The following is a 25,069-nucleotide window of genomic DNA, read 5'->3' as shown; positions in this document are numbered from 1 at the left end:
TGCTCGCTCGCGCCAGGCGAGTCTTCGCGTCTCCCTCGCGAACTCGGTGAAAGGAATTGGCGCCGTTCGACACCAGGCGGGTCCGCTCTGCAGCACGAACCCACCTCCAGCCGCAGCCGCAGCCGCAGCCGCAGCCGCCGCCCGGGCCGACGAGCAGCCGCAGCAGCCGCCATCAGTGGCCGTGTGAGCGGAGCCGAGTTTGAGCCAGCGCCTAGCGGTGAATCGGGGCCCTCACGATGAGTTCCTCGCCTGTTAATGTAAAAAAGCTGAAGGTGTCGGAGCTGAAAGAGGAGCTCAAGAAGCGGCGCCTTTCTGACAAGGGCCTCAAGGCCGAACTCATGGAGCGACTCCAGGCCGCGCTGGACGACGAGGAGGCCGGGGGCCGCCCCGCCATGGAGCCCGGGAACGGCAGCCTAGACATGGGCGGGGATTCCGCCGGGCGCTCGGGAGCAGGCCTCGAGCAGGAGGCCGCGACCGCCGGCGATGAGGAGGAAGAGGAGGAGGAAGAGGAGGAGGAAGGGATCGCCGCCCTGGATGGCGACCAGATGGAGCTAGGAGAGGAGAATGGGGCCGCGGGGGCGGCCGATTCGGGCCCGATGGAGGAGGAGGAGGCTGCTTCGGAAGACGAGAACGGCGACGATCAGGGCTTCCAGGAAGGGGAAGATGAGCTCGGAGACGAGGAGGAAGGAGCGGGAGACGAGAACGGGCACGGGGAGCAGCAGTCTCAACCGCCGGCAACGCCGCAGCAACAGCCCCAACAGCAGCGCGGGGCCGCCAAGGAGGCCGCGGGGAAAAGCAGCGGCCCCACCTCGCTGTTCGCGGTGACGGTGGCGCCGCCCGGGGCCAGGCAGGGCCAGCAGCAGGCGGGAGGTAAGAAGAAGGCGGAAGGCGGCGGAGGCGGCGGTCGCCCCGGGGCTCCGGCGGCGGGTGAGTGCTGCGTTGTACGTTGCGCGCGGCGGGAGGCCCGCGCGGGGTGGGGACCGTGCCCCAGGCCTGCCGGAGCCCCGCTAGGGGGAGGGAACCCTGGGCTGGGGCCGCCGCGGGGAGTCGGGGCGATGGGGGTGCGGAGCTCTTTCCGTGTGGCTAGCCAGGTGGGGGAGGGGCGTTGCGGGGAATCCCGGATTAGTCGTGAGGCCTCAGGCTGTGTGTGTGTGTGTGTGACGGTGGCGGCGGCGCCTCCATTATGTGGCTCAAGAGCCAGGGGGAGCTGCAGCTGCCGCTAGGAGGGGAGGAGCCACGGGCGGGCGGCAGGAGGAAGCCCCACCGGCCCGCGGTGGCGCCGCCGCGCTGCGTGCGCGCGGTGTGGGCACATGTCTCCGGGCGGGGGGGGAGGGGAGAGGCCCGAAGTCCCGCGGCGGGCGCGCTTTGGCTCTGTATTGTGCAAGGAGCGCAGGGTCTAGGCGTGACGTCACTTCCGGCGTGAGGAGCCGGGCGGGGAGACTGGGGCGGAAGATCAGTACAATGCGGCGGTGGGGAGCGCGGGCCCGGGTGGGGGAGGGGAGGGCCGCGCTAGCGGAGACTCGGCCCCTCCCCCCTCTCCTGAACACTCTGGGATGCACATGGTCCAGGGTTTGTGCCGTGCTATTTTTCTTTCGCTTTGTCGAATCATCGAGTACACGGGCAAAATTAGTAACGTCTCTGGACTGCGTCACTAACTGGTTGAGTTCATACTTTGGTGTCGCGTTTGATTCGTCGATTAAAAGATCTTTCAGAAATAAAAGGGATCAAGACAAGCTCTTTTGCTCTTTGAAACAGATAAGGATATTTTGTTACCGTTGGGTGGTTTGGCCCCTTACAAGGGTGTTGTATATTATAGGAGACGGCAAAACAGAACAGAAAGGCGGAGACAAAAAGAGAGGTGTTAAAAGACCTCGAGAAGATCATGGCCGTGGATATTTTGAGTACATTGAAGAGAACAAGTATAGCAGGTAGACGATGGTAACCTAGTTTTACTTATTACCAATTCTTTATTGGTTGATGGGAAAAGTTATATCAGGAGGCAATTCTTTCTTTCAGAGCCAAATCTCCTCAGCCACCTGTCGAAGAAGAAGATGAACATTTCGATGACACAGTGGTTTGTCTTGATACTTGTAAGTGAAGCCGTTTCTCCCCTTCCCCAGCTATCACATGCGGTGATGTTTGATGTCATAAAGTTATGAGCATAATGCTCTACATTCAACATAAGTGCAGAAAATTTGATAAAAGCAGGAAATTATGATCCATATTCAGTTCGAAAGCTTAGTATTTAAGTACAGCATCAGTTGTGTTGGTAATTTCACATGCTGTAGCGATTTTATAATTTATATGATTTGAAAGTTTTCATACTTAGTGTAAAATTAATGCCAGTTTTGGACTCATTACCTAATGGAAACATGTAAAGTATTGATAACTTGGCTTATGGCTTCTACAGTAAAGTAATTTCACTTTTTAGTAGAATGAAATTAAGTGAGCTATTTTGGGCTAGTTAAATATTTGCTAATGACCTTTCCCATTAGCGCACAACTATTCCCTATTCTAACGAAAGATTGTAATACTACTATTTCAATAACTGCTGTTTTGTTCTCAATTCCAGTTCAGTAGCTGCTGCTTTAACATAAGTTGATTTCTTCCAAAGACCTGGGGCAGCAGCAGTGGGCTTTCACTGGGCCACTAGCTTTCTTCAGCAGCGAATGGTATCAATGGCAGCACTGTAAATTCTGCTACTTTACCCAGTTGGGTTGCAATTGAGTATGAAGAAGTATTGCAAACCTTTAAATGAGCCTTGGCTGTCAGATTTGTAATTTTCTTATTTAAAAGAAATTATGTTGGTTTAGTATTTCATCAGGGTGCACAGTGTGATAAGTAGAACAGAGGGTAGAGATTATTGAACTGCAAGTAAGTTGGTAAGGTATCAGCCTGCCCTGTAGATTTAAGCAGCTGCAGCAAAATTTGCATGAATTAGAGATTGTTTTTATTCAGATTTGTAAGTGAAAATCTCTTGGTTTTTAATTGAATACCGTTTATAAGCTGAGATAGTGGGATCTTTATGAGAAAAAGTAGTTATTTGATAGGCAGGTAGTTTCAGACCAAAGTTTTGAAAGCGTTAAATACAGTTGCTAGAAATTGGCAAGATGTTAAAGCAATGTTACAGGAAGGTAACTCCACTATTATAAAGTAGGCAGGCTTTCAGCTGGTCAACTAGGAATATCAGTTAATTGCAGTGTTGTATTCAGACTCACAGGTTGTATATGAATTCTGTAAGTGATAATCAGGAATTTTAATAGCAAAGGTAATGGATTTGAAAATTCCAAACTACCAATAATTCCCTAATAAAAACTTTTGAAAGAGAATGGTTTTCTAATTTAACTTTAGTTTTTCCTCAAGCGTGAATTCTGATTAGATAGAGGCTCATGAGCCACTGCCCCAGAGATAGGTTAAAGATGTTTTGGATTTGGGTAATCCAGGTAGTGGGTAATCCCTTGTATTACTGTGGACTAAGGACTAAGCCAAGAGAAAGGGGACCTAAAATGCAATATGAACAGCTTTATACCAGGGTTGTACTTGGTAGATTGAGGCTGTCTTTGCCTGTTTTAGAAAAGAATTTAGGGCCTAAGAGCTCTGGTGTTGTTAGGTTACCAAGGGCAAGATAAGCAGCTCATACTTCTATTTTAAAATATTTGGTCATGGCCTCCCTTCAGTTTATTGTGGCACTGGTAAATGCAACCTGTTTCTGGCATGCTTCACTTTGATTTCCTGCTATCCTCTACTGCTTGCCTCTAAATCAAGGTAAAGAGCAGAGCAGGTATGTATTTAATGTCACATTGTCTTGATTATTTTATGTGCTTAACAAACACATGTTAAACCTTGGTATTTCTTAGTATATAGGCAGTTTATTTAGTTCATAATTTTGGCAAGAGTGGCTTGGTGGGAGTGGGGCTTAACAGCATGATGTAAAAACAAGGAGATTTTATACAGCATCAAGAAATGCAAGCATTTAATAACCAAGTTTTCTTGTCTATGTAGCAGATATATTAACATGGGATGTCAAAAGGAAACAATAATAGTATTTGATATAATTACAGATAATTGTGATCTACATTTTAAAATATCGAGAGATCGTCTCAGTGCTTCTTCTCTAACCATGGAGAGTTTTGCTTTTCTTTGGGCTGGAGGAAGGGCCTCTTATGGTGTTTCCAAAGGCAAAGTCTGTTTTGAAATGAAGGTAAATCCTAATTTTGGGATTTTGTTTGAGTCCTCATTTGCTTGATATTCTTAGTGTCAAAGAACTTTATTAAGTTTTAAAGTTTTCATATATTGGGAGAGGGCTTGGAATGTCTGTTTTGTAATAGTTGAACAAGTTTGTTATATTAGGAATTAAGTAGAAATTGCCATATAGGGCCAACCCATTTAAAAAATTTTTCTCAAGCACTGGCATGGACCACTAAGGGGTTAAATAAAAATTTGAATAAGTTCATGATTTTGTTGGAGCATGTTAAAGGTATACTGGAATTGGCTTTAAGTTGAAAATTGAAAACATTTAGTCTTTAAACATCCTTAAAACTGTCCTTTACAATGTGATTTGGCTCACCTTTTCATTTTCTAGTTTATAAGGTTTTACAAGACTTCAGTCTAAAGTTCTAAACAAGGAAGAGTGGGTATCTTTGTGTAGTAGTAGCTAGAGCAGTATAAGCCTATGGCCCAAATGAAATAAAATACAGGATTCAAGGATTTGCCTTCTTTGGTTTACAGTTTAATCACTTATGCTTTGACTTTTAGGTTACAGAGAAGATCCCAGTAAGGCATTTGTATACAAAAGATATTGACATACATGAAGTTCGGATTGGCTGGTCCCTAACTACAAGTGGAATGTTGCTTGGTAAGATTTCCATTTGAGTACTGTGGGCTCGTGAATGTGTAGGGTCTGGTCTCAATATTTTAATTAGGCTAGAAGACATTCTAAATAACCTTGTTATCATCCTACCTGTTAATATTTTGGAGAATAATAATAGCATGTAATAGGCACAGGCTAAATATTATAGTTTTGTGTTAAGTGGTTAAAATAAAATCTTAACCGTTGGCATGCAATTTAAATTGTCAACTGGATGTATATACTCAGCTATCTCAACAATTCTATTTCTAGTTTTAGGACATAGAAAGAATATTAGGTTATGCAGTCATTTCTCTTGTGCGCCACGTCTTTAATAAAAATAAATATAATTGGACTTCATAAAAATTATGGGAATTATTTTTTTAGGTGAAGAAGAATTTTCTTATGGGTATTCTCTAAAAGGAATAAAAACATGCAACTGTGAGACTGAAGATTATGGAGAGAAGTTTGATGAAAATGATGTGATTACATGTTTTGCTGTAAGTCATGGCTAAGTTTCTATGTATTAATGGTGGATTATTAGCTATTTGATCTAAGAGTTTTTTAAAGTTAGATAAGTCATTCTTCCGTACGATCAATATGATTGTATACACTAACTCTGGGTTAGAGTAAGCAGTGGTAGAGCGGTTGAACTAAGAATATAGGAAATTTAAGGAAGAAATCATTAACTTATTTAAACTATCAAACATGAAGGTGATTTGAAAAATCTAGTCTGTCCTCTAAGGCAATAGAGGATATATGTAATATGCTTCATTATTTAAAACTAAAAAGGAAGTTCTTAACATTTCAACTTTTCACAGGATAAGCTTCGCTCTTAAATTTTGAACTTTTTTAGAAAGCTTATACAAAGCAAAACTATTAAAATCTTTTCTGTGTAACAGAACTTTGAAAGTGATGAAGTAGAGCTCTCCTATGCTAAGAATGGACAAGATCTTGGCATTGCCTTCAAAATCACTAAGGAAGTTCTTGCTGGACGGCCACTCTTCCCGCATGTTCTTTGTCACAACTGTGCAGTTGAATTTAATTTTGGTCAGAAGGAAAAGCCATATTTCCCAATACCTGAAGATTATACTTTCATCCAGAATGTCCCTTTAGAGGATCGAGTCAGAGGACCAAAGGGGCCTGAAGAAAAGAAAGATTGTGAAGTAAGTTTTTTTTAATTATGGCATTTAAAGATACCTTTTGCTTGGCAAAAAGGACAAAGTAGAAGACTTGATCCACAGGTTACTGCCATACCTTTGGCTCTCAATCAGCGGTTTTTCTCTCACTAGATCACCTTTTCCCTCTATGTGGAGTGTTAAGCTTAACACACATATTCCTTTTTGAATGGGCTATGAAAATTAGATATTTACATGAGACTTGTTGCATTTAAAAGCAATAGGTCACCTTTAATGATTGGGCAGTGAAATAACCTTTCTCTCCATTGTAGGTTGTAATGATGATTGGCTTGCCAGGAGCTGGAAAAACCACCTGGGTTACTAAACATGCAGCAGAAAATCCTGGTAAATACAACATTCTTGGCACAAATACCATTATGGATAAAATGATGGTAAGTAAAATGTTTGGGGCCTAATCTCAATATTTTAAATTTACCAGAAGACATTCTGAGTAACTGTTTTGCTTGTTTATATCTGTTTTAAATTGGCTACTTAAGTAGTAGGCTTTTTATCTTTAAGGTAAACTGCCTTCTAATGGCCAGGCTTACTCTTTTCTGTAGATTTTTTGAACTCTATCCAACAGTTAAAAAGAATTGACAGTAGCATAGGTTGTTGTATTTTCCAGCAATTAATGGGGCATAAGGCAATATTGAAATTTTAAAATGTTTTCTGCTTTCCATGCAGATGTAAGCTGGAATTAAAAGCTTAAAGATAACATTTGCTTTTTGTAACCCATCTACCTCAAGTTGAAAGATGTTTAACTTTAAATAGGTGGCAGGATTTAAGAAGCAAATGGCAGATACTGGAAAGCTGAACACGCTGTTGCAGAGAGCTCCCCAGTGTCTTGGAAAGTTCATTGAGATTGCTGCCCGTAAGAAGCGAAATTTCATTTTGGATCAGGTATGCTGTAGCTTCTTAAGTATATAAATTTGTAAGTTGTGAGTGATATTTTGAATTAATGGCCAAGATTATAAACTAAATGATAACGCACTTAAATTAATGAGATTTAACACATTTTTCTTGGGCTGCAGTTGAATGTAGCAAACTTACTTTTTAAGGCAAACTTAATTTTTTTTTTTTTTTTTTAAGACAAATGTGTCTGCTGCTGCACAGAGGAGAAAAATGTGCCTGTTTGCAGGCTTCCAGCGAAAGGCTGTTGTAGTTTGCCCAAAAGATGAAGACTATAAGCAGAGAACACAGAAGAAAGCAGAAGTAGAGGGAAAAGACCTTCCAGAACATGCAGTTCTCAAAATGAAAGGCATGGAATTTAATTGTTACTGTGTTATATCTCTTTCTATGATTTAATATCTTGGCACTGTGAACTTAAATGTAACATTCCTTGCTAGTAATACTGTTTCAGGAACGCTTGCATTAAGTATATATGAAGAGGGTGCATTTGGCTTTTTTTTTTTTTTAAAGGAAAAGATTTCTGTATTGAAAGAATTAAAGCCGTTCAAGAATTGTAGCTATGGGATTGTAGATGTGTGGGTGGGTTTTTAAGTAAATGATCTGACTTTATTCCCTGTAGGAAACTTTACGCTGCCAGAGGTAGCTGAGTGCTTTGATGAAATTACCTATGTTGAACTGCAGAAGGAGGAGGCCCAGAAACTTTTGGAGCAATATAAGGAAGAAAGCAAAAAGGCTCTTCCCCCAGAAAAGAAACAGAACACTGGCTCAAAGAAGAGCAATAAGAATAAGAGTGGCAAGAACCAGTTCAACAGAGGTGGTGGCCATAGAGGACGCGGAGGATTCAATATGCGTGGTGGAAATTTCAGAGGGGGAGGCAAGTTAAATTTATTATTCTACTTACTTGATTCAAGATGGAAACAAGTGATTGTTTTATGGTTTGGATATATATGTTGATAAGCTAAGTTAAGTATAGAAGGTTTGATCCTGATATTGGGCCAATGTTGCCATTATAACTGCTTTCAATCTTGTGATTTGATACTGAACAACACTTGAGTTACTTGGTTTATACCATAGGTTATGTAAAATGGTCAAAATTTAACATTTTTGTTTTTAACATTGGTTTTTTTTTCTGAAATAAAGGAATGATCCAGAAGAATCCTAAACCTTTTGTGTAAGTAGGCACAGAACACTCTTAAACTAAATGTCTTGTTTTTAGCTCCTGGGAATCGTGGTGGATATAATAGGAGGGGCAATATGCCACAGAGAGGTGGTGGCGGTGGCGGAAGTGGTGGAATTGGCTATCCATACCCTCGTGGCCCTGTTTTCCCCAGCCGAGGTGGCTATTCAAATAGAGGGAACTACAACAGAGGTGGAATGCCCAACAGAGGGAACTACAACCAGGTAAATTTTTTTTTTAATTCACTTTATTGAGATATAGTTGTATGCATGCCGTCATACAAAACAAATTGTACATTTGATTGTTCACAGTACCATTACATAGTTGTGCATTTATCCCCAAAATCAACCCCTGACACCTTCATTAACCAGGTAATGTTTTAAGGTCCTTGGAGGCACTGATAATTATTCTGACAAGTTGTAGAGCCAAGTAAGAATGCATAGGAACATGGTGTGAATGCTAAGACAAATTAAGCTGGTAATGGTAAATGAGTCCTTTTTAAACTCTGCTTTTTAGGCATACTAACTAGAAGTATGTCTGATAGATTTCTCATAATGATTAAAAAGTTAAATCACAGGGTCCGCAGAGTTTTCTGCAGTGTTCTACGATTAGTTGCTAGCAGCCTATTTCTCTACACCCCATCCCAAACGTACAGATCTGACGAGCTCAGCATTCTTTTTCTTTTTTGTAGAATTTCAGAGGACGAGGCAACAATCGTGGCTACAAAAATCAATCTCAGGGCTACAACCAGTGGCAGCAGGGTGTAAGTAATCTGTTATGTGCTTATATACATTAATTGTATTTTGAGTTCATAAGAGTCAGTCTTGAAAAAGATTTTGTCCAGTGATTGAAGTGTTTATAAGTATTAATAGGGCAAGGTGTGAATCGTGTTGCAGTGGTAGCTGTAATCTTATCTTTTAAAGGCAAAACAGGTTGGAGTTTTCTGTAACTTAAATTTTTTTTTTTAAATAAAAATGTTATTTAATATATATGGTTCTTTTTTTACTGTTAACTTTAATTGTATGAACTAACCAAGTCATGATGTTTCCTTTTGTAATGTCTTACTGATATATTGGGCTATTAATACTAACTAAATTTGGTTTGATAGAAATTAGAGGTATGACAGGTATAAATTTGTTTCCAGCAGTTACTCTGAATTAGATTCATTGTCATTTCCTAAAAAGCAGTTTGAGTGGCTTATTGATGTTTTTTCTTTAAAAAAAAAATTTTCTCTTACAGCAATTCTGGGGTCAGAAGCCATGGAGTCAGCATTATCACCAAGGATATTATTGAATACCCAAATAAAACGAACTGATACATATTTCTCCAAAACCTTCACAAGAAGTCGACTGTTTTCTTTAGTAGGCTAACTTTTTAAACATTCCACAAGAGGAAGTGCCTGCGGGTTCCTTTTTTAGAAGCTTTGTGGGTTGATTTTTTTTTTTCTTTTCTTTTTTGTACATTTTTAATTGCAGTTTTAAAGTGAATCGTAAGAGAACCTCAGCATTGTGCACGATAAGAGAATGTGTCAGTATTTCAGGGTTCTACATTTTATCTGTAAAATGTGACTTTTTTTTTTATCACAACAAAAGTAAAATGTTGCTTTGTACCTGGTGTCTTTTATTAAGAATTTACTCCCCCATTTCTCACAGAGAATAACAGTCGGGAGTCATTGTCACAATATAATAGAAATGTTAGCAACCAGATTCATGTAAGGACTAAGTGGTCCTCATGAATTGCATAAGACTCTGTACTGCTCATATTACACTCCATCCTCTCTGTAGATTGATGAGTAGTGGAGGGAGGGGGTAAACTAAATAGTCGTTTCTGACAATAACTGGGAAAGTTTTTTGTCTTTAAATAACAATGGAATTGGCTTTATTGAGAATGAAGAAAAACTTTGGATCCAAGATAGAGAAGATGGAGTGTATATAGAAGGGCTGTTAAAAATGTAAAACATGGTTGCATTATTTGTGGAGGCTCAAACTTGTGAAGGTTAAATACCATAATTTTTCCATTTGTTCTGCATTTTGATTCTGAAAAGAAAGCTGGCTTTGCCCATTTCTTATTAAAAAAACTTGTTGTAAATCCAGTTGTCTAATGGGATCTATATGAAGTTAGCTATGTCTGTATGCCCTTCTCCCACAAAATACTGTATAACTAGTGTGCTTGTAGTAGTTAACTCCACCATCTTTGTAAGCTAATGAAATTGTGAGTCACCCATTTATATCTTAATTTTTAATCATGTCAGTTCTTGAATGGGTATCTCCTTAGCCTGCTGATTTCTTTTTCTTTCTAAAGAAAGTGGGTGGAGAAATTAATTTAGACGTTTGTTTGCAATAAAATGAATTCATTTTACTCTTGTTTTGGGATTCTCGCCATCAAGGTTCAAAATCCCTATAAAACTCCCAAGAGGAGATTGTAAGTGTGTGCTTTCTGGACAGCTTATTATTCTCTGTATTTGGAACATTTAGGTTTTAAGAACTTAAATGTATATTGACAACTGATTTTGATTATGAAGTAAAGTTGAATTCCTCCCTTCCCCTTCCTCCCCAGACAACTTTTATCGTATTTTATGAGGGGAAAAGGTACTGGTTGGGAGAAGTTAACACTCAGTTTATCATCTTTACAAAATGCTAATGGCTGTCCTCAACTGATTATTTTATAAATATATAAAATACATGAAACTCTGGGAACAGATGCTTTTAGAAGCCATCATGCAAGCCAGTCATTGATTTCACTACTACACAACACTGCTAACTTAACTCTAGCTATGTGATGACATTAGATCCCCGAATTGTAATTTATTGGGTTTGCACAGAACACTTAATCTTCTAAAGGACCCTCACGGATGTGAAGTGAGGAATCAGGAGTCAAACTGTAGAACTAAAATTTGACTTCATTCTAGTTTTTTGTTGGTACTTTTAGGTTGCTTTGGTAAATTTAGGTTTGCTTATGTTTCTAGTTACTTAGATTTTTATTTTAGCCATTTTAAATCCGATTTTTAACTTGAATTTTCATACTCCTAGGAATCTTACTACAAGCTGGAATTAAGTTTTATATGATGATGTTGTAGGTTAGTTGAAAAGTTTCTGTAACAAAGGCTAATCATGTAACTTTAAAGACAGTACGAGGTAGTGTTTCAAAGGTTTTTGTCTTTTTAGACGTTTATTTATTGATAGCAAATCACTGGCATGAGCTACTTTTGTCAGATTACATTATTGTTAGAATTGCATAGACCTAACCCAGAGAGTATAACATCCAAACTGTACACTGATGCTAATGTACAGATGTCCTAAAATTTATATTGGTACCTTTTTAAAATTGTCAGTGTACTTTCTAGTTGCTTATAAAGGACCATACTCTAATTGCAACAAGGAAGTAGTGGCCAAATAACACTTACTTAGGTAGACCTACCATGCTGTGTGCAGCCCCGTAAGTTTTGGGAGGAGAGATCAAAATGCTGTTCAGAAAAAATGTTTGAAAAACAGTTTGAAACATGGTCTCAACATTAGAATCATATTGTCTATAGTTGTGTGAACAGAAATAATCTTAGGAAGTATTTAGGAAATTAAAAGAATGCACCAAATGAAGAATAGCTAAGTTTAAAAATGCCAAGTTCTGACAGAATTAAGATCTGTGTACAAGAAACTTGGTTTATTCACCCATCTCCATGCCTGCCCCGCCCCCCCACCGTGGCAAGCAAAAACAAAGCACCAGACTTAGTTCTGAACAAATGTCCTGACTATATACCCTGAAAAATCTCATGTTAATATTGCTGTTGGTTTTAGGGATACTTTTGCAGATAGTTAACTGATAGTTAACTCAGTTTCTGAGTTTCCTAACAGAAATTGAATTGATGGTCAGCTGCAGTAGTATAAAAATAGCATGCAAAGGTCAATCAAGAAAGAAAACTTAAAAATGGTGAAAGATACAAATGATAAATACGTTAGCTAACATGTATTCAGTTTTCTTTGTTGCTGACAGGCTAATGTTCCTCACATCCAGCCTTTGCTGAGGTCAGGGAGAATTTAGATTGATGAAGCGCTCTGGCTCTGAGTTCTAGAAGGTAGTTTACCAGATTTGGGGCCGTAATAACCAGACAGGAAGATAAAATCTTAAAATAAGTATGCGTCAAATCAATTCAACATTGATGAAATGACACGATGAAGTAATACTAAATCATTTGCGTAGGAAAGAACCTATCTGAATACAAGGGGCTTGAAAGATGTTCTTAAACACTAACAAGATATTAAAGCTTAAAAGCAATTTCCTTTGAAAAAGTACTGAAAATTATTCCAGGAAAGGCAACTAGAAATACTTTTATTGTGTTCTCTACCCTCTGGGGATATTACTACATTCATGGGCAGTTGTGTTCTGTATTCAATATTTGCTTTAATTGTTGGGAATTAAATAGGTTTTGTTTTCTAAAAGTTTGTGCTTGTTAATATAAATTGGCTTTATATCCTAGGACCATTGCTATAATGGGTTCTATTATACAAATGAAAATGATGTTTTAGTACCTTTGCAGGCAATGGTATAGACAGACGTACCTGATTATAGATCTCTAAATATATTCAATTTTTTTTTAAGCCGAACTTAGAATAAAAGGTATAAGCTTGTTCTTTCCTCTTGTAGCCCTTGGTTTCTGGTTTTCGTTGGGCTATACACGTATCTTAAGAACATTAGTTTCCATAATTCCTTAACTACACATAACTGCAAAATGTCATCTGAAAGCATATTGAACTTGTAGCAGAGAATAATCGACTCTCCAGTGCCCCGAAATAATCACTGAGATGTTTCAATCAAAAGACAAACACAATATTCTATATAAACCCATTTTTAAAGTTAGCTTGTAAACAGTTGAGTTTAAACTGTTTAGATTTCTGTGGCCCTGAAATTGAGGTGTTTTGGAGTTTATGAAGAGCAGGGTTTAAGTTTTAACATTTTAGTAACAGTTAATAAAAGCAAGGAAATATGATTGTATTACTAGGGCTTATTCATGTAAACCATAAGTCATTTTCAAATTGTTAATTACCTAAATATATTTAAAATACTTAAACTGTATTACCCCACATTAGGATGTGGAGTGCCTTTTCCTTGGATAATGTTTAGCTTTGAATTTTTTTGCCATAGCTGTTATTTCTCAACCTCTAGATGAAAACAGGATGACAGATGTATAGTCTTATTTTTAATGCTCGAGTTTTTAGTACTTAGGGTACTCTTCTCAGCCCCAGTGTTAATACAGCGCTAGTACTGCAGGCACATACTTGTAAGGAAAGCATTGAAGATAATGCTAATTCATATTGGAGTAACTTCTGTCTCATTAGCCTTCATTACCAACCTTGATGTTATTTAAAATAAACTTACTACCTTGAATTACTTTGGAAGTGAGTTATAGTGCTGATTGATACTGTTTTTGTATCTTGTGAATGAAGGGTTAGAAAAAAATGGACCCAGGGATTCCTTAGTACCTGTAGCATTTCAAAACTTAAATTGCATATGTTTGTGAATTGAACAGTTGAAACAAAATTTTTACTGTTTGTGCTAAATATGTATGTTTTTCTGTAGACTTCAGTATTCTGAACAGCTGGAGCTCAGAAAGATAGGTGGAATATAGCCATAGTTAACCAAGATTTTGTACTTGGGTTAAGTAGAGAGATCATCCTAGTCAATTGACTAAAAATATTAATGATTGAGTAAGCTTCATTAGTTGCCACAGGAAATTTATTTTAGGCTACAAGGTTCAGTGTTATATTTTGTGGAATTAGGGTGGGAATGAGCTGTTCATATGGAAAGCTGAAAACTTCACTATAGTAATATTTTGACATTACGGAGACAGTAATTTCAGGTCTTCCCTATCAGTGTAGATAGGGTAAAAAATGCTGCAGATAACTGATAGGCCAGGACATTGGTAGTGACTGCTCGGTTGGGTGAGTTATTAGGACAAGGAACTTAACCATGTGTGAAATTTGTAGTTATGTAATTTTTTTTGCCTAAGGATATTTTAACTTGTTTTCCCTTTTCATGCCAGGATTTAGCCCATACTGTATCTTGACAAGGGACATGGGTTTTGTTTTTAAACAAAGTTGGCTTTGTCGGTATGAGAAATTATACTGTACTTGAAGTGATGAGGTAATAACAGACTAGGCATGCAGAGAAACATGTTGTAGAAAGGTTTGGTTGCTTATTGTTCTGTTGCAGTTACAGTACCAAACCAGTAAGCATGTATCTACTAAAGGGTTTCAAGGAATTACAGCTGCAGAGCTAATTTAGTGTGTAATTGATAAACATTGAACTATGTTTATGATGTTCTTTCCTGCTTTTGCCAGGAACTAAAAAGTTATTTTGTGCAATAAAATATTCAGTACTTCGAGGAGCCCAAAATTTTAAACATAGCAAACCCTACCAAGAACAGTGATGTGTCTACTATAGATAATCTAACGTAACTTTATGTAATATCTTAAGTGCAAAGCTTCAGAAGTATTAAAGCATACATACAGAAGATGAGATAAAACTAATATTGCAGAAGATTTTGAATGGCAGCTTACAGGATACCTATTTTAGGTAGCTATTAAAGAGGCACCCTTATGTCTCAGTTGTTTGAGGTTAAGATGTGGGGAAAGTCATGGTCAAGTGCTGGAATGAACGGTTCCAACGTACTTTTTTTTTTTTTTTTGAGATGTAATAAAGCAAGAAATGTGCTGATTTAAATTTCATCTCCTTTTCCTTAGTCTGCCCATGTGAATGTGCTGTGTGGAAGAGTAAAAGGGCCCAACTAAATCTGTTCCAGTGATTCCAATAGGTATTCTAAATTAATTGCTGCTTGTACACTTAACAGTTGTTTTGTTAGGCTTCCAGTATCACCTTAATTACAACTCCCCTTATTTTAAAAAGATGGGAAAAATGGAAAAATTTGTAACCAGAGAAACAAAGTCTATAATGGAAGAATAAAATTCCTAATTTCTTCCTTGGCATACATGAAGTTGAAGTATGTGGTGTTCAGTTAGCAATTGGCAGTTGTCTTATCTAGATTTAAGGTAGTATATGCAAATAGACATCAATCCCTTCAAAGTTAAATCAGTTTTCTAATGGTTCAAATTCTGTTTATTTTATTGCTAGACATTTAACACTATCCCTGCGTCTAGTTCAAGTAAAGATACCCTTACCGAGGTTCTCATGCAAAAAGTGAGTCTGGGATGCCTTTCTCTGTCCTTGGTTTCCCAAAATCTTGGCATCTATGCTAAATACACATTTTTTATTAGCTGATGAAAATTTGGAAAATTGAGGTTCTTGGGATACAAAAGTGATATAAATTCATATCAAGGTAAATTTAAAATTTTAAAAATGTGTTCAGTGAAGTCAAAGCCTAAGGGATCTTTCAAGAAGCGAAACTATTGGTTACTAGCAGTTTATAATATTTTAACAGACTGAGGGAATTGGGAAGGCATGTGAGCTTTGTGCCAATCCAGAGCTTACAATTTCCTGTTGCCTTGAAATTATTTAAAGACGTCATACAACTTTAGGAGAAATTTTTCTACTACATAGACTCTAGAAATTTTTATTTTGGTGAAATATTTTGGGTGCTGTACTGATTCTCAGAGTTTGCTCAATGAAATACGGCCTCTAGTTTGTCACATAAAACAGTATAAGAAGTATAATGGATTCTGAATAGCAGACACTTGAGGTTTCACAGTAAATTCTAACCATTGTTCATTGAGAAAAAACTATAAAACGAAGAATTTCTTTCAGAAATAAACTCCAAATTTAGATAGTAAAGCTTAGCGTATTCCACATGACTCGTCTTCAGATGTTATAGAGGAAAAATTACTTCTATTGAAATCCATTCTTTTTTAAGAAACCAGTATATGAAGTCACTATTTTGAACCCTTAGGGCAGGGCATATGAAGTGGTTTACAGCATACAGGACTTTGAGAAATCACTTTATTACTAGAAAATGTCACCAGTTATGTTGACCAAAGGTTTAAAACAAAGAATAGAGGTCTCTTTAATAGTGTTTGTCTATTAATGTAAGTAATAGTAGTCTTAAGATAAAAATACCTGGAAAAAAATGTCATCCTTATTCCAGAAAATGGCAGAGTAAGGAGAAGGCAGTGGTGGGAAAGCATTAAAAAATACTTGCAGCGATGCAATATTTATCTTGTAGTGCTTGCATTATGAACTTTAGAATGTAATACTTTGGAAAATAACCTTTGTATTTTCTAACCACACTATTTGTCTGGTTAGAAGAATATTGGAATATATACTAACTTGATTTGATGACCACTGGACTATATTTTAAGATGCTTTCCCCAGTTTCTTTATTTCAGAGGACAACTAAAAATCAAAGTAGAGTGATCGTTTTAATTTTACTTTACTTGTTATGGTCTGCTTACCCAAAGAATAGTGTATATCTTAACATGACTTTTTAAGGGGTGCTTTGAACCCCCTTCACAGATTTTTATCTAGGAATAGAACGGTTCAAATCCTATTTGATCCTTAGCTCTTTGCTGAAAAGTGCATAAACAGGAATCCTGAAATTATTATATAGACCTCCTCGCATTATATAATCGAAGCAAAGTGAAACCAGCGATGGAGTGGAGGTACGTAGACTGAAGAGATGCTTGCAAATCAAATAATGGTGCTAGGGATAGTCAGTTTGTTGCCAAACTCAGTCAATATAAATCACAAGTACAGAGAAAAGCTAATTTTAAATTTCCTGAGGTCCTTTTAATGAGATTTAAAAGTAGTCAAGAAAAACAAAAAGAGGGAGGGGTGGGTGGGGGGAGATTTGTATAAAGCTTTAGAATTTAACAAAATAGGTATGATAAGCCGCAAAGAGTTCTTAAAACTACTAATGACCGCAATTCTATTTTAATCAGCTATTTAGCTGGTACCTACTGCTATATCACCTAGTGTGAAATTTCGGAATTAATGGAACAGTGAGGAAAGCAGTGCAGCTGGAGGCTCTGACTGGGCATGGAAGGTAGGTTACTCTTCATTCTAAAATTTGAGAATGTATAAATGGATACAAGGTGACCCTGGATGCTACTTGGTGTAGCAAATGTTCAGTAATTTAATTTTAACAAGTATTTATTGAAATTTTTGCGCTAGATGGTTGGGAATGTTTCTACTTGTATGACATGTAAATAAACAGAAAAAAGTGCCAACTAGTATAAGGGAAAACACAAAGCACTATGAACCTAAATGTGAGGGTGATAATTCTCAGAAGTTGTGAACAAGATAATGGGGAGCTAGAGAGAAGGTAGGAAAGGCATTCCACATGCAGTGATGAAAAGAAAACTAGCATGGGCATGGATTAAGGTTTAATGGTCATGGTGGCTGGAGGTACACTTAAAGAGATTAATTCACCAATTTTGAACTTGTTTGGTAAGAGTGGAAATGTTGGATTGGGAAGTGAAAGATACAGTCGAAGCATCAAAACCAATTTGGAGGCCTTAACAAGGTGTCTAGTAGCAAAGTGATGAGGTACTGGAATGTCTATATGTTATACAGTATAAATAATTTGTTAATACATTTTGTAACATTTGAATAGTTGAAAATAGAAAGTATTGATAATGTAATCTTAAGAAATGACATTTCAAAAGCAGTACAATCCTATGGTAAACTGTGAACTTTAATAGTACAGCTGTTAAAATATGCTATCAATTGTAACAAATGTTCCACAACAGTACAAGGTGGTGCTGGGGTGGTATATGGGAATCCTATATTTTATGCATGATTATTCTGTAAACTCACAACTTTTCTAATAGAAAAAAGCTATTTAAGTATATTACAACTTTGGTTTTAACCAGGTGTCTCCGGTATGCAGTTTCTGCTGGGAAAATGAACTAACCTTGTTTTGGTGAAGGCCTTCAAAAGTTTACCAGCTAAGAAATTTCTCTTATTCTGGGGTAAGATATAATCATAGTATATTATAGCTGGAAGGGACTTAAGTTATAATCCAACTGCCTGATTTAACATGTTTACATATGTTGGTAAACGGAAGTGGCCTGCCCACACAGCTTGTTAAATACCAGCTTCTTGGTTAGCATTCATCAAAATTTCCCCCCTCCCATGCAGTGCTGCCTCTTAAAACATGAGTGAGTAGGCTTTACTCTGTTAGAACACATGTTTGAAAAGGCCATTCACTGGTAGCTATGGCACTAACTAGTAGTTATGGTAAATCATGTAGCCTGTGTGCATCCTAATCCTCAAAATGACAGCCACAAGAGGGTAGGCATGAGTTGGAAAAGTACTGGATTCTGTAGCAAGCCCCACTTTTCCTTTGAAAAGGGATGCAGAACAAAATAATTACTTGAAGATATCTCTTCCCTATTCTCTACTTTTGGTTCATCCTGATACATCAAAGTAATAGGTAGGACTAAAATAATAAAGGCCATGATACTGTCCACTGTTACCTTTTTCATTTATAATTATACAGTTCTTCTCTTGGGCCAGACAACCAAATAAAAGTCCTAAAAATATTTTTTTTATGCATAGATTTAAATTACAAAAACTATTAAAAACCTTGTGTGCTTTCAAAAAAAAAAAAAAAAAAAAATGTGTGGGGCAGTAAAACATGCCCTTATGATGTGAGAAGTGGGAGATTTCCAGTGATAAATTCTGTTATTTTTATAGCTTTCTAAATTGCATTGCTTTTATAAACCAGGAAGTATTTGCTCATGGATCATGATTTTTGTTTTTAAGGCAAGTTAAGAAATCCAACTGCAAGAGATTAAAACTCAGCTCCTTATTACAGAGACTCTTCTAGGTTTTACAATTTTATTCTTCATCACATTGCCAATAGTATGAAAACTCCACTGTAAGTAACACTTTTAAGAATGCTAGATTGGAAGTACATACAGAGCCAGAGTTCATTTGCAAGTATTTATACAAGTGTAAAAAGAGACTACAACTTATACATACTTTACTTGATTGAAACCTTTCTTATTGTACATAAAATGTTTTATGTAGTTGATGTCAGTTTTGTTCACACTGATTTCAGTAAATTGTATTTTGTTTTTTTCTGCTCAAGTGCTGCTGTTGCTGTTAGTTTGTTTTCTTTCAGGATCAAGGTGGGTGCTTTCATATAAAATCTTATTTTTAATTCCTTCTCTGGCAATTCTTTCTTTGATTCTTAACTTTGCATAATTATACCTACAATGGAACCTTTAAGAAAAGAGTGAATAAATTATTCATAGAAAATTCCTATAGAAATTAACTTATAAAATTCATTTACTGCTTTTTATAATCAGATTTAAAAAAGGTTTACAGATGACTGCTGAGATTGGAAATATAAACATTCTGATTTAAAGTGCTATTCTTCAGTGGTTTGTCAAAATACCTATAACTATGTGTTCTTTATTTTTTTTAACATAAAGTGAGAATTTTAAGTGTACACCTACAGAACCAACAAGGAATATTTCACTCCAGAACATTACCTTCTGATCCTCTCCTTAGTCAGTGTCCTCCATTCCATTATATTCTATTTTCTTTTATGTTATTTTGGTTTTACCTGTTGTAAAACTTCATTTAAATGGAATTGGGTAGAATGTACTCTTCCTGGGCTTACTTTGCTCAAGAAAATTTAGATTCATCTATATTGTATCAGTTTTTAACACATTTTTAAAGTAGCATTTTCAGATGTGCATGAGATTACAAAGATGAAATAAGCATTAGGATAAGGTAAGGTTACAGCCTTCCCAAATGAACAGTGTAGAAAACATAACTTGGTATTAATTGAATGGCTAATAATCATGCCTTGATTTATTTAAGCACTGAACAAATGCTTTAAGTGCTATAGATAACAAAAGATAGAGGCATTCCCGCAAGATTGCTTTATAAAGCAATTACTGTTAGAAAGGCTTTTTTAAAAAAATGATTACAAGATTATTCACTCAATCTCCCAGTGGAAGGTTGCTTTGAAAAGAACAGGTGCTTTTGAATTAGATAAAACCACTTAGTATACATACCAGCATCCTAAAGTCACCAAAATAAATCCTCCTATTCCAACATCACAGGATCTTCTAATTCTACCTGTTAAATAAGTATAAGCATGATAATTAAATAATATATAATTACTCCATCTATAAAAATTGTTCACTGCACATAAATATTAAAAAAAAATACTCACTAGTGAACAAAAAATGTCCAAGGCCAGCCACAACAGATCCTAATGAACCATATAATATCGAATCCCGTGCACAGGGAATGTTTTCGACATCTAAAATCCCCAGAAGTTTAAAGGGCTAGGATAAAATAAAAGAACCTGGATTGAACCAGAAAATAATTTATTCTGGGGTAGTTTGACAAAGATTATAACACTTACCCTGTTTCCCTTGTTTCACACCTGTGAATGTTTATATTTTATTCTGTTATCCTGTTTTAGTGTAACACAATCTGTGAACCTTTAAGTTGGAATTTTGACCTGAAAACCCTGTGTGGTAGGATTTATACTTGTTATACAATTAGCTAATCATGGATTTGGAATCATTCCAATAATTGGGGAAGCTTTCAATAGTGGGAACACTGAAATAATGAACCAGTTTGTTTACAACATTCAAGTGTGTTCAGCCATCTTAGTCTAGTATAGCTGTATGCAGTTTCCTTGCCTGTGATGAGGATGCACTTAATTGTATTTGATTGGTAACCTCAACCTACATGTGGTGAAAAATACTGGGAATACAGAACTGGATTTTTGTCCTGTCTCTGCCACTAATACTTTTGCAACCTGTAGGTCATTTTTTATTTTTATTGGCCTCAATCTGTAAAGTGAGAAGGGGGGGAGAGTTAGATGATTATTTGAGCTAGATGTTTATATTAAAAATTTTTAAGTACTGACAATGACTTGATATTTGTGAACAGATTGTTTCCTCTTAGTCTTTTTCTATAGTCTTAATGATTTATTGACCTACTTTCCCTGATTTAAAAATATATATTGCTACCTTAAACCTAACATTTAATTGGGACATTTATATCAACCTGGCTCGGTACCTTGAATTTCACTTTTATTTCACTATAGCATTCCTATAAGTAAAACAGTAACATTGGATTTAAAATTAAGCCACTTGTTCATTTTAAAGGTTTCACAGTTGTTTTTAAATAGTGGGGAAGGATAGTACTCTAAGGGAGAAGGATTCTGTTAGAATGAAATGACACCCAGAAGATAATACAATACTAGAAGGAAAGAAATGGGGGAAAGGGGAATAAAAAGCAAGTCAGAATAAAGGTTGAAACATGAAGATACTCTCAATTTCATTTTCTTCTGTTTGCTTTTTGGCTAAAGATTCTGCTGGAAAAGAAAAAATGTGACTTGGTTCATTAATAAAGCAATTATTATCTTGGATCATTTCTATTCCATTTTTTCCCTTTCTCCTTGCTTACCCTACCACCACCTAACATAGGAATACTTCATGAACACAGAAGGTGCTCACTAAACTCACAGGCTTTGATTTTAAAATAACTGGTAAAAATCACATACAACAAGACTGGGGATTTAATTCTGTTACTCTAGGCTTTTCATTTAGCAAAGACTTGCACCCTGTCAGCTCAATAGTTCAGGAAAATACACGCCAGTGAGGAATCCCGAATTTCTCCACTCAGTTCACAAGCATGTCCTTCTACCACACCAGTCTTATTTCTCCATGCAGTGTGGATGCTGGGGCAAAATGTGTATGGTAGTATTTAATTTATTGGGTCATAGAAGCAAGTGTGGACCTGTAGCTCTTACCACAGGGTAGAATTCTTGACTTGTCACAGCTGAGCAAAGAGGTCCTAAGCAGAGAGGAACCACCGGGTTGGCCAAGGCACTTCAAGTACTGTACTCATTCCCTCCCCCCATCCAACATAACCGAGGTTCCTTTACAAAATATGAGACTTCTGGTTTTTTTAATGTGGATTCAGATTCCTTTCCATTATGGAGACATAGTGAAACTCTAGGAAACACCAAAATCTGCAAACATTTCTTGGAAAAGTTGTACAAAATGCTGGAAATGCTATTGGCCCCAGGATTGAGGATCTTTACTAACTGCCTAAAGGTCGTTACTGTCAGTATCCTCTAAGGGTGCCAAAAACCAGCAAGATAGGTAGATATCTTGAGCTTTTTAAGGAAGAGGTTCTCTCACCTCACCCTGAGATTCAGATTTAGTTGATCTGGCCGTAGGGGAAATATTTAGAAATCTTTCCCAAGTGTTTTATTCTGGTAAATCTATCAGATTTGAGAAACACTGCTTAGAGAATATTTGGAAAAATGCAAAATTTTAATTAGAGGCAGGAATTTTAAAGGTAAACTAGTCAACAATGGGGTAACCAACCTGTTTTAAAGACAGATATCCTGTTTTAAGACCACAATGTATCAGAATTCAGGTACATTTAAGCTGGATTTTAGACTACTGGTAACTTAAAGCAAGTGTGGAATACTGTTAATAAACCAGGGTACAGCACACTGGTGCCGCACCAGTCAAGTGGTTCTATTAGTAATAACCGTGCATTTAAGCTTTTAATAGCCTGCAAACTTAAATACAAGATTTAATTTTTGCTGTTAAATTTAAACCCTTAAATGCAAACCCAAGGACAGTGTTCTATCAGCTTTTTTTGTAGATCAGTTTTTTTTTAAACATTAGATTTAGTAAAGCAGCTTCATTAGCTCACCTTGATGGAACTAGCTCTCAGGGAAGCTGATTCACCAACTCCTTTTCCACTGCCAAATCTAAGTGCATCAGTGCCCCATATTACTGAAACGGATGAACTAGTCCTGCTCCTATCTGAAACAAATCTAATTGTGCACTTACCTACTCTAGGACATTGCTTGTGCATGAAAAATTTCCCCCTCTTCAAATAGTTTCCAGTGTGCAAACACTTGCAAAAACAATCCTCTCAACTCCCTTTATCAAATTTATGTCTTGGTTGAGTTAAATCACTAGAACTCAGAATTGACCTACAGCACTACCAAATTTCATACTTTAAAGTTTCTTAAAGAGCCCAGAGTGAGGGCAGAGGAAAGAATTTTTAGAAGACTATTTCAAGGTATGCTAGCTTGATGACTTGCCCATTTTCATCTCAGGTTTGCTGAAACAATCCGTGTCCCTAGATAGTATGGGAATGATGATTGGCAAATCTTTTTGAAAAATTGTGCGGACTTCATTTACAAGTCATCTCTTAACCTTACCCACAAATCTGGCAGTGCCCAATTTTAGGGGTTGTACAATCCTTCATTTTACTGAACACAATATACTATTTTGCCTACTGATGGACCAGTTAGGTCAACATTGAAACACCTTTTTCTTAATTGATTCCCAATTAAACCACCTTTCACCACCTTTAAAGTCAGCATCTCCTATCCAAGAGGAGCAAACATACACAAGGGATAAAAGCCCTATTTAAGATCCTAGTATTCATCACAAAGCTGAGTCTACAATTTAATGTTTATAGTTACTGTGCACCCTTGAGTAAGGAAATCTGAAGGATACCTTTTTATATACTTAATATATTCCAAATGGTCAGTATAGTATGAGGCATAAAAAACAGGAAAAAGAAATAAGTATATAGTATATAGACAAAACGGGTTACTTGAGAACATCCCCAAAGAAGCAAGAACTTTGAACAGTATATTCTGAAATTATAGATTAGATACCCTGTGGCACACCATGGGTCCTCAAATGTTTGCTCGTGATTGGTCCAATGTTAATATCTATACTTAACTTTTAAAAAAGTTTTTTCCTTTATGGTCATTTCTTTCTGAGCACTGTACTTACTTTGCACCGAGGATAAAAAGATGAGAAAACAGGGTTTCCTACTCACAAAGAGCCCGGGCGAAGAGGAAGACAAAATATATAAATTACTTTTCAGTATGGTAAATGCTGTAATATCTATGTACAAGGTGCCAGGGGTGAAGAGAAGTACCTCAGTCTGCCTTGGGGACTCAGGGAAGGTTTCCTAGGGGGCACAGTTTAGGTTTAGAGCAATGTGGAGAGAGCCAGACAGTCTGAACAGTTGAAACGGAGCTAGACGAAACGCTCTAACAGGTCAAGGAATTTGGGTTTTATCCTGAAAGCAATGGGCTACTGCTAGATTTTAAGTAGAGGGGAGAAATTAATCCAGTTTACAGGTAAGAACGTGCTGACAATTGTGGAGAGTAGACTGAAGAGGGAAGAGCACGAAGACAGGAATACTAGTTAGGGAGGCTATTGGTTACATACAATATTGCATCCTCTCCTGGATCGAGAAAAAAGTTGACGGGAAAAAAAAATTACCCCTTTGATCCTCCTGCCCTGGATAGAAATCCACCAAAATATAACCAGGTTTTCATTCCTCAGCATTTACCGAATCCCTCTATGTTAAGCGTTGCGAAGAACACAACATTAAAGACAAGGCACCTATCCTCAAGGGACGTTTCAATCACTCCCTTTACGTTTACTCAACCTTTACCAGGAAATTTCAGTGCGATTCCCTTCTCAACAAAATACTAAAGGATTTGGTATTGTTAGCTGTTTTAAGATGGCCTGCAGTAGGTCCTTCGTAGTACTAGTCCCTTTTCTCCCCAGTTTTGGTCAGTTTTGTCATGGCAATTTAAATACATCCAAGTGTGTGTGTAATAGTTTCAAATCCAAGGATGCTACCAGAGAAAGAAACGGCACATGCTTCTGGCCTAGGGTCGCCTAGCTCAAGAAAAGTTCTTTCCTTACCAATCGCCCTTGTTTTCCCCTGCTCTACACCTCCCAACTGCCCGCTCGCGAAGGGCTGGAGAGGTGGTGGAACCGTGGGCTTCTCCCCGCCGTCCCCCAGACGCCTGCCACCCGCGTTACCTTCCCTTTCCCGGGCTCGCCAGGCTCCGGTTCGGCCGCCATAGGGATGAGCAGCGGCTCCGGCCCCTCCCTGCTACCTTCGAGGGCCTCCCAAAGCGGAAGCCCCGCCAGCCCATTAAAGCCACTGTTCTCCCAGGTCTCTGCGCGCTTCCGG

General features: G+C 37.7%; 2 protein-coding genes across 3 annotated transcripts; one reads left to right on the top strand and one right to left on the bottom strand.

Moving 5' to 3' along the window:
* On the top strand, nucleotides 1–21,458 carry HNRNPU (heterogeneous nuclear ribonucleoprotein U). Of its 2 annotated transcripts, XM_037822448.1 has the most exons (16): nucleotides 1–927; nucleotides 1,817–1,928; nucleotides 2,017–2,090; nucleotides 4,062–4,201; nucleotides 4,756–4,855; nucleotides 5,234–5,346; nucleotides 5,749–6,012; nucleotides 6,297–6,416; nucleotides 6,796–6,924; nucleotides 7,114–7,282; nucleotides 7,553–7,807; nucleotides 8,150–8,334; nucleotides 8,802–8,873; nucleotides 9,350–14,915; nucleotides 16,993–17,096; nucleotides 17,926–21,458. In XM_037822448.1, exons 1-14 carry the CDS (start codon nucleotides 237–239, stop codon nucleotides 9,401–9,403), a joined length of 2,478 nt encoding a protein of 825 aa, XP_037678376.1. In that variant the 5' UTR covers nucleotides 1–236; the 3' UTR covers nucleotides 9,404–14,915; nucleotides 16,993–17,096; nucleotides 17,926–21,458. The 2 variants fall into 2 exon arrangements, with proteins under 2 accessions (XP_037678376.1, XP_037678381.1); XM_037822453.1 differs by lacking the exons at nucleotides 16,993–17,096; nucleotides 17,926–21,458 and having other exon boundaries at nucleotides 2–870; nucleotides 9,350–13,492.
* LOC119523658 (cytochrome c oxidase assembly protein COX20, mitochondrial) lies at nucleotides 18,879–25,069 on the bottom strand. The gene is made up of 4 exons (XM_037822459.1): nucleotides 24,916–25,069; nucleotides 20,247–20,361; nucleotides 20,086–20,149; nucleotides 18,879–19,282 (listed from the first exon to the last, which is right to left on the bottom strand). The coding sequence occupies exons 1-4, from the start codon at nucleotides 24,955–24,957 to the stop codon at nucleotides 19,144–19,146; spliced, it is 360 nt and encodes a 119-aa protein (XP_037678387.1). The 5' UTR covers nucleotides 24,958–25,069; the 3' UTR covers nucleotides 18,879–19,143.

The sequence above is a fragment of the Choloepus didactylus genome, chromosome 2 (assembly GCF_015220235.1).
Source record: "Choloepus didactylus isolate mChoDid1 chromosome 2, mChoDid1.pri, whole genome shotgun sequence".
Taxonomy (NCBI): Eukaryota; Metazoa; Chordata; class Mammalia; order Pilosa; family Megalonychidae; genus Choloepus; species Choloepus didactylus.
The sequence above is the reverse complement of the archived record's forward strand: the minus strand, read 5'-3'. Positions and strand labels throughout refer to the sequence as shown.